General features: G+C 40.4%; 1 protein-coding gene across 1 annotated transcript; it reads right to left on the reverse strand.

The window, feature by feature from the left end:
• Window positions 1-230: 230 nt before the first annotated feature.
• LOC143642126 (olfactory receptor 7A10-like) lies at window positions 231-1160 on the reverse strand. The gene has a single exon (XM_077110254.1). The coding sequence runs from the start codon at window positions 1158-1160 to the stop codon at window positions 231-233; it is 930 nt and encodes a 309-aa protein (XP_076966369.1).
• Window positions 1161-10277: the final 9117 nt, after the last annotated feature.

Raw genomic sequence — 10277 nt, forward strand, 5'->3', positions numbered from 1 at the left:
TTGAGAAAGTTGAAAAATGACAAATGGAGGGGATTTGAATACATAGAGATCAGAAAGAGAAATAAAGTGACCAATTCAGTGGAATTGTATGCAGTAGATTAAATCAAAGAAATGAAAACTCAGGAATAAATTAGAAGGAGCAAGTTCTGATAAAGAATCCCAGATTTCAGACCAAAGACTCTGAGCCCTGTGATCATGGGCACATCTCCAGTTTCAGTAGAATTGACACTTTATTTTTCTCTCTCATAGAGTCTTCTCAGAGCACTCTTGATGTCCTTGTTCCTCAGACTGTAGATGAAGGGGTTCAGCATGGGGGTGACCACAGTGTACATTACTGAAGCTGTTGCAATGGAGTGTGAGTTTTGGGCCACATCAGAACTGAGGTACACACCTAGGCTTGTGCCATAAAATAAGGAGACCACAGAGAGGTGAGATGCACAGGTGGAGAAGCCTTTGTACTTGCCCTGAGCAGATGAGATTGCACGGATGGAGGACACTATCTTGTAGTAAGAGTAAAGGATGCCAGCGAGGGGGCCACCTCCCAGGAAGACAGCTGTAATATATATCACCAGGTCATTAAGAAAGGTGTCAGAGCAGGCACGGTGAATTGCCTGATTAAGTTCACAGAAAAAGTGTGGGATTTCCAAGTCTGTGCAGAAGGACAGCCGCAACATCATTAAGCTTTGTAACAACGCATGTAAAAAACTCACAAACCAGGAGACCAAAACGAGCAATCCACAGAGTCTGAAGTTCATGATAACCATGTAGTTCAGGGGAAGGCAGATGGCCACATACCGATCATAGGCCATCACAGCCAAAAGAAAGTCATCCAACCCAACAAAGAGTACAAAAAAGTGAATCTGGGTGATGCAGCCTGCATAGGAAATGGCCTTGCTCTGTGTCTGGATGTTCACCAGCATCTTGGGGATGGTGGTGGAGGTGAAGCAGATGTCCACAAAGGACAGGTTGGAGAGGAAGAAGTACATGGGCGTGTGCAGGTGGGAGTCTGAGATGACAGCCAGGATGATGAGCAGGTTCCCCAGCACAGTGACCAGGTACATGAACAGGAAAAGGCCAAAGATGAGGGGTTGCAGTTCTGGGTCCTCTGCAAGTCCCAGAAGAAGAAATTCTAAATGTTGAGTATCATTCCCTAGTTCCATATCCATGTGACTACCAGAAATGAGAAAAAGAGCATTATGGATTTTCCCTAGACAGGTATTACTCACATCATTGACGTGAAACAATCCATATTTTTCTGAAAAGAATTAATTTAGGGAGTAGCTCAGTGGTGGAGTGATTGCCTAACATGTGCAAGGTCCTGGGTTTCAACCTTAGCCCCACAAAAAGAGAAAAAGAAAAACCAAGGGAAAGGAGAGAAATTAACTTCCATAGAAGATCTGTGTATCTTATCCCCTAAGGGATCCTGTGCCAACTCTATAATGAATTTCTACTTCACTGTATGGTTCACTAGGAAGTCATATATTTCAGAATTGTAAAGATTTTCATGCATTTCAGAAATACAAATCAAACACTCCTGATGAACACTTTTTGTCTTGGCGACTATGAATTATGCATAGTAAACTAGGAGGTCAGATATCTCCCCAACATAGCCAATTCATTTCTTTGACTACATAGCCAGCTGTAGGATATCTGGTTCCCATGGTGTCTCTGTTTTATTTTTGTGGAATCTCCCTACCTTTTTCCATAATGACTTCATTAATTTGCATTCCTACCAACTCTGAATAAGGATTCCCCTTTTCTCCACATTCTCACTGGCCCTCTCACTGATATCTTTGGTCATTTTGATAACAGCCCTCCTAACTGGTGTGAGGTGATATTCTACTGCAGTCTTAGTAAGCATTTCCCTGATAATTGGCAATTTTAAGCATTTTTCATATGGCTATTGGTTGTTTGTATGTGGTAGAGATACACAGTGGAATAAAATTCATTATTAATGAAAGATTGAATCCTGTTACTGGGGACAACATAATGCTGTATTACTCAGTATATAATTATAGTTAGCACTAATATATTACATATTTTAAAATAGCTAAAGGGGAGGATTTTGAGCATTCCACCACAGAGAAATGATAAATGTTTCAGGTAATTAAGCTGATTACCCTTAGGCAAGTATTACACTATTTACACAAGTATGGAAAGTTATAGTTATACCTATAAAGTTGTACAATTATGTTAATTAATAATAAACAATAACTAATTATTAAGCATCAACTCTATGGCATCAGTAATATGTATAAGGACAAAAATCTCCATTACCCAGTGAGAGGGAGAGAACATAAGAAAAATATTTTAAGATCACTTAATGTATCCCATGGTGATGGGTACTATGAAGAAAAAAAAGAGTGGAGAGGTAGTTGTGCTTTTACAGCAATGCAGGGAAAACCAGCAGGAAGAGGGGCATCCAAAGAGAGACCACAAGGAAGGCAGGGCAGGAGCCACAAATGATCCTCAGCAGTGTGGTCTTCACTGGGGGAATCGTAAGCGCAAAGAACCTCAGAAATGTGATTGTTTCAGGAAACCGAGGCTTAAAAGAAAGGCCTTGACAAGGAGAAAAAAATAAGAGAGGGAGAGAAGAGAGGTGGTGTCAGAGAATGTTGAGGAATGAGCTGGCCTCATTGCTCTCTGAGGCTACAAGGTACAGGGAGCCCTTCATCCACACCCTGAACCTCTTGCCCTTAGATTTGCTGCAAAGACATTCTGTGAATTGCAAAGGATTCCCTCCATGCTACCACCTGAGGGTTAAGTTCTGTTATGACCTCTAGCTGCTAAGAGTCACCCTGGAATACATAAGCTCAGGTACCCCTTTTCTGAGCCCTCCATGAGGCACATAAACACACACACACACACACAGACACACACACACACACACACACACACACACACAGAGGAACAGAAAACACACCCTGGGCTCATGGTCTTATTTCAGCATGGCCTCTCAGCCCCAATCACCCTGACAAGATTGTGAGTGTCAACACAACAGAGATGATCAGTTCCCTATAGAATGTGGACAGGGCACCTGGAGAGTCCACTCGACACAATTTTCCATGAACAAATGAGCAGACCCACTTAAGAATGCTGCTTTTCTTCCCTGTGTTTACAAAGGAGCATGAAAATCTGTCCAGTCAACAGAGGGAGGAAGAGAAATAGAGAAGGGTGGGGAGTGAGAGAAAAGGAGAGAGAAGGCAAAGGGGTGGATAGAACATGAATAGGTGAGAGCAGAGACAGGGCGAGCTGACATGGACCCAGGGGAACAGGACTTTGCAAGCCCAGGTGTCTCTTCTCCAGGAGGAAAAGGCTGCCTTGGTTTTAGCAGCGTTCCAAACCCAGTGACCCTTACTAGGTGCCCAGCAAAAACCACAAGCAGCAAAAGTAAATTTGCCAAAAGACCAAAGTAGTAACATTTTTGAACCTACTGTTTAATGTTTTTAGTAGTGCATTGCAGTGAAACCTAATGTTGGGGTCCTACTGACACAATTACACATTCATGGAATATAATTTAGTCCACCTTGGTCCCCAGTACATTCTCATTCCCTCCTCTCCTCCCACCCACTAACCATAACCCTTCCTGATGTTAAGGCACCTGACAGATTATACACTTCAAATAATAAAATGACCTAAGGTCAAAAATCAACAATACATAACAGCAGATGCCAAAGTACGTACAGAAAGTTGAGAACTTTTAATATGAAATGGCACATCTGTCTTCCCTGCTCACCCAATGTATTGGCTTTTCCCTAGATTCATAGCAGATAAGGCAGGCCTCTTTCTGTTTTAAAATTCACACAGAATTATTGTACCTGTTTTTGAGTATACATGTGATAATTCAATATATGTATGTGTTGTGTGTTGATCAAATCAGGGTGATTAGCATTTCATTCTCCTTAGACACCATTTCTTTGATTCCATGAATTGTGGAATCAATTCATGCATGTTCTTGGGCTTGAGGGTGTCTTACTTTTTATAAGTGTTATTTTGTAAGACACATAATAATGTATAGGTGTTTTTATCAGGTATTTTTTAAAATGTTTTGATACATGAATACACTATTATATAATGATCAGATCAGGGTACTAGCAATAAAATGTAAGAATAAATTGTTAGAGACTTGAAAATAAAAGATTAGAAAGTATAACATAAAGTCATGATTGCATCTCATCTAAAGATAAATAAACTCAAATTTATTTGTGGAGGATGGAGGTGATCTTTAGTGAAATGATGAAGGGGAATGCCTTTCAACTGCTGCCCAAGATGACCAGGCTTTTGGAAATGCACCTACATCTAACTGTGCAAAATCAAGACACAGAGACACAACAGAAAATAAATTGGAAATGTGCTGAAAATGTGACTTATTAGCACCAAAAGTGCAGAAAAACTTTCATCAGCATTTCCATTTAAATTGAGGATTCCCAAGTGAAGAAATATCAGATTATTGAGTCAGATCTTTCAGAATGAAGAGCCCTGGCAGGAACTCAGTTTCAAACACTCATCTATTGGAAGACATTAAAATCTGTAGATTTGCAGACACTCTTCACACACAGATCTCCACCTATGCGCTGTGCTTATGTAAAAGAAACAAGTGGCAACATCAAAATCAGTGAAAAATATTCTGTCAGAAAGAATAAAATGGAAAAAGAAAGAAGGGGAAGGAATACACTCCAACCCAAAGATAAGGGTTTTAACAATTTGAAATAGAGAAGTCAACAGCTTTCCAATTTACTTCATCTTGACAGTTTATGGAATAATTGCAAAATAAAACTCTATGGCATGCCCATTTTCACTTATTATGCAAATTTATTTTTCATTTGGATAATACTCAGAATGAAACAAGATTCTGTGAAATATCTGTATCAAGAGTTTCTCCTACAGGGATTTATTTGAAAAAAAATCTTAAATCTGAATCTTTCTTACAAACATGAAAATGTGCTGAAATATGCTCCTTTGTAATTTTTGTTAAACAAGCTCCTCCCCAATGCATATCTCTTCATACTTAATTCTGGATTTACACATTCCCCTTCATTGCAAAGGTTTTACTTTAATTTGAGCCACTTCATGCCTCCCATCCCTCTTCTAATTGAGCTTCTGTGACCATAAGTTAATGGTCAACAATGACCCCGTGTTGCTGATTTCTGGATCACTTCTCATTTTAGTATCTTATAAATCCATTAATAAAAAAATAAGCTAGCAACAGACACCACCATCTCTGGGCTGCAGGCCAGGCTAGCTGGGCTCTCAGGGAACCTCAGGTGAAAGCTCTGCCTTCATTCTCTTCAGTCCTCTCCTGCAGTGTCACTGGGTCCTCAGGCTCACCTGGGTGGCATCTCTGATGGGAGGGTCTGCATGCACAGGCTTCAGTTCTTCCCTGGATGTTGAAGGTGCAGAGTGAGGCTCTGACCCCAGACAGGAGAACAGAAATGGGTCCAGCTTTGGTCCTCAAGTCAGATTTCAAGATCCTGAAGAATCAAGTGTGCCCCAGGGTGTGCACTCAGGGAGACTGGAGCAATCATAGTTTACAGCTTTCTCTATCTCCTCATTAGGCACATGACCTTCTTTTTACTCTAACCTCCAAGCACCTGATTTCCCTGCAGGACTCTGGTCTATACAGGAAAGGAAAAGTTTGCATAGATTCCCCTGAGATCAGAGTGGAATCAGGCAAAGCCTCCCCTTATTACCACCAATCTGTCAGTGCCACCTTCCCAAAGTCCCAACCTCCCATCACCATATCCCTCGTCTGACATAGTTTACTTCCACGTCTGAAGCTAAGAAACTTGTTTTGGTTAGGTATTGTATATCTTCAAAACACTGACTCACATTGGGAAGACAGCCTCTGGTGTCTCCAGAATTTTCCTGTTTCCCTCTTATCAGAAAAGCATGCACTGTTTTTGTTTGTTGGTTGGTTGGTTGGTTGGTTTTTTAATGTGAAGCCATAAGACAACCCATCCTGTATTCATCACACTTTGCCAATCATACCTGGAATGACATGATTCTAATAAACTCACGTTTCTAATAAGAGACCAAATTATGGCTCTTGACTTCAGATGTGAGTTGAGTTTGAAGAGATGAATAAAGATCTCTTCAGGCACCATGACCGGAGCTGTCTTCCCATTTCATGCTCATTCAAAGTTGGCTCTTTTCATATCCCTTCTCTCACTATTCAAGAGGAAAAATGGACATTTTATGTACATGTGTATCCATTAGGGTTGACAACTCAACTTTTAAGCAAAATGTCTTACAAATCCAGAGGCACCCATGGTCTTATTCACACCCTGTACCATGACCACTTTCTGTGGTATTTTCCACACATTTCATTTATTCCTCACAACATTGGTCTGAATTTATGCTTATTTCCCAAGATTACCTTCAGAAAAAAGGAGCATTGGGGAGATTAATTTTCTTGATATTAGAGTTTTAATGGAGCCATATAAGTGTCACATATTTTTAGGGCACCATGTGATGTTTCCATATTGGTATACACTGGGCAATGTCCAGATCAAGGTAAGCATGTATACCTCCCCAAGATTTATCATTTCTTTGTGGTGACAACACTCAAGAGTGGTTTCAAAAAAACGAAAGTGAAAAAAGGAAGGGGGAGAGGAGGAAAAGGGGAAGTAATGGGGACTAAGTTGGAGCAAATTGTATTCCATGCTTTATGATTATGTCAAAATGAATCCCAATATTATATATAATTATAAAGCACTGATTGCAAAGGATATTGGATTCCATCATTTTTGAAATATCCAGGACCTTATCAAGACCCTACTGTGCGACAGAATAGCAGAACCAATTCCTCCTACCTGACTACAACTTAGTACCCTGGGGCCAACCTTCTCTGACCCTCCTGCTCCCTTACCCTTCCCAGCCTCTGGGAACCAGCATTCTGCTCTGTGCTCCTGTGAGAGCAACTTCTGTAGCTTCTACATGTGAGTGAGATCCTGCCGTACTTGTGTCTCTGAGCCTGGCTTATTGCCCTTCACATGGTGACCTCCAGTTGTCTCCATAGGATCAAGGATGCCAATTTTATAAATATTATATATAAAACAGTAAAATTTCATTGAACACGTTCTTAAATTGAGCACATGAGGGGAACTGTTCATAGTAACACTTTATATATTTTATGAATAACTAGGAAAGAGGAGGTCAAAGTCTCCAGAACAGAGGTAGTTAGGAATAGATGGAAGCATTAATTATCTTCATTTTTATTAATACTTACTGTGCACAATCTTAAAGTATTACACTGTACCCACACCTACATGAAATTATTACATGTTAATTACACGTTTCTGAAATTGCTTAAAAAAATAGACTTGTTGACTATCCTAACACGATCATTACATACTGTGTACATGAATTGAATTAATATGCCACTCTCTAATAATTTGTAAAATTAAGAAAATAATTTTGAATGAAATATCTTAAATTATGCATATCAATAAAATGATTAGATAATAGAATAAATCCGACATTATTACCCTATGTGCATACATGATTATAAGACCTGCATTACTCTACATCATGTATAAACCCATAAATGAAAAGTTATACTCCATTTATGCATGATGTATCAAAATGCATTCTACTGTTATATATATAACTAATTGAAATGATTTTTTTTAAATAAATTAAAAGAAACACTGATAAGAAAATAAAAATCTAGGGAAAAATATGATATATTGTGTACTGTGGAAATTTGTCTCATTACTACTAATAATTTACCTACCTATGATGTTGCCCCTATAACACCAAGTTTTAAACCTCAAATATGGACAATAAAATGTACCCGAAAAATAAAGTAAATTAAATCCAAGGTAGCAAAATAGACATGTACAGATTATTTCAAAACAATTAGAATCTTAAAAACTCACGAAGAAATGATCAATGTGCCTGAGCCAGCGACCAAAAGAATAAATACGAATGGTTTAGGAACACGAACCCATGCTCAATTTCATGAATACACAGAGAAAGTCACATTAAAACCATCAAGGGAACTTTAAATACCTTACCTTGGTGTTCACTTTAGTCCTAAAACTCCAACACCCAGAGATAGAGCTCCTTACTTCAGATCTTCATAAAACACATGTCAAGATCTGGGCACTGCAGCCCCCACCCACCTCCAGTCACTGAGAAACACCAGGACTGGGTCTTCCTATTCACCTGTGTTCCTGTACCTGTTATCCAGCCTCCCCTGCTCCTCCTCCTCCTGCCTCCTTCCCAGCCTCCAGTGTCACTATTCTGTATATAGATTGAGGCTCCTTTGGCCTCCACATAGGAGCACATGCAGTGTTTGCTTCTGTCTGGCTTCTTTCACGGGACACAAGGGCCTGTCCCCTTCATTATGTTGTAAATGACAGAATTTTAATCTTCTTGAAGACTGAAGAGCTCAGTTAGGGATATACCTCATTTCCTTTTCTATGTATCCACAGACAGGAAGCTCGGCTAGTTCCATACCTTGACTACTGTGAAGAAGGTGGGGAGTGCAGATACGTCTTTGGGTGCTGAGTTCACTTCCTCTCTCCCTTTATTATCAAGATCTACCTCCGTGAGTCTGGGTTATTTTTCTTCCTCAAATCCTCTTAGATCATCAGCCCATGTATGCTTTTGTAGCTCAGACTCTCTCTTCTTTCTCTTCAATCATCTCCTAATTTTCATTCTATTGAACTAAAATTCACACAGGACAAACTCCTTACCAGGAACTGTACGAGACATCATGGTTGCAGGCACAGATGAGATAGGGTTCAGAATTCCTAGGAATTCATAGTGAGTGAGTGGAGAACTTCAGTAAGTTGAGGATGATGGGAAGGAAAGAGGATCCAACAAAAAGGCAGGAAATCTTCAGAGTTGGTCTCATTTGCATCCCCTCAGAACACATCTCTGCAAGTGAGTTTCCAGGGCAACAAGGCATCACTTGTGAGGTCACTTGTTAAAGGTATAATTTTGGTTTGTTAAAATTGAAGACAATCTCTTATCGTAGATAACTGGGAAAGTGCCCTGTTATGTTCACACAACTGAGATTTCCTGTGAACGTTAAAAGACTGATCCAATGTGGAACCTCAGGAACAGTCCTGGGGACAGGGAGCTCCTGAAGGGAGACCCCAGGGAGGAGTGGCTTTAAAACCTGTGAAAGCTGAAGTCCTCAAAGGGCTGGATGGAGGAGGCCAGGCTCTCGGGCCCTTGATGTAGTGCCCACTGCTGCTCAGGAGAGTCCTGCCATGGCCTTCACTGGGACACCATCCACCTGACCCCTCCAACTCCCTGCTCCTAAGAGTGTAGACAAAGAGGCTCAAGATGTGGGTGACACCAAGGCCACATCAAGGTCATCTAGACAACAAAGTGCCTGCAGAACTGAGGAAGACCTCAAGGCCAGTGCTACAGTTTCAATCTTAAGTGTCACCTAAAGGCCCTGTGTTAAAGCTTGGTCCCCAGCTTGGTGCATTGGAAGGTGGAGGAAATGCTAAGAGGAAGGTCTAGTGGAAAATCTTAGTTCATTTGGTAATTTCCCTTGAAAGGGATTTTAGGACCCCCATCTGTTCCTCTATCTCTTCCACATCCAGGCCATGTGGTCAGCGGCCTTCTTCTGCCACATTCTTGCCACCCCTTGTCATGAGGTCATTGCAATAGGTCAAGCCATGGGGCCAATCCAAAACAGATTGGAATCTCAAAAACTGTGAGTCAAAATAAATGCTCTCGTCTTATAAATCCATTATCTCAGGTGTTGTGTTATAGTAACAGAATGCTGACTCGCATAGAAAGTGCATGATGCAAGGACATTACCAGTAGTTTAGACCCACATGCAGAAAAGGCTTTGAACTGGTTTTTGACTGTCAAAATTCTAGAATGATAGAAGCAAAGAATGCTACTATGTTATTGATGAGGTTGCCTGAAGAGGGGAACTCAGGATTCTGGCAAGTCCAGAACAGTGTGGGGTTCCTATGTTTGTGCAGAAGGGGGGCAGTAGAAGAGGTTTACTTAAGTAAAAAACATATTCTAAATGAAATATTCATCAGTACTGTCTTATCTTGCCTCTATGTAGCAGAGATCAAGATCAATGAATTGTCATATGCCAACATTTCTTTTTGTCACAAATCTGTTTATTTCAATCCAACATTTTTACACCAACCTGAAAAGCAGACTTCACCACAGTCTTTGTACATTTTGTGTCTGGGTTGACATTGTCATCAACATGGTGTTCTCTTTCATTTACCAGCTTTCATTAGAGGAAAGCACATGAGGGGAATTTGAAGCCTAGGATGCACCAGGACAGA

This window comes from Callospermophilus lateralis, chromosome 1, assembly GCF_048772815.1.
Source record: "Callospermophilus lateralis isolate mCalLat2 chromosome 1, mCalLat2.hap1, whole genome shotgun sequence".
NCBI lineage: Eukaryota > Metazoa > Chordata > Mammalia > Rodentia > Sciuridae > Callospermophilus > Callospermophilus lateralis.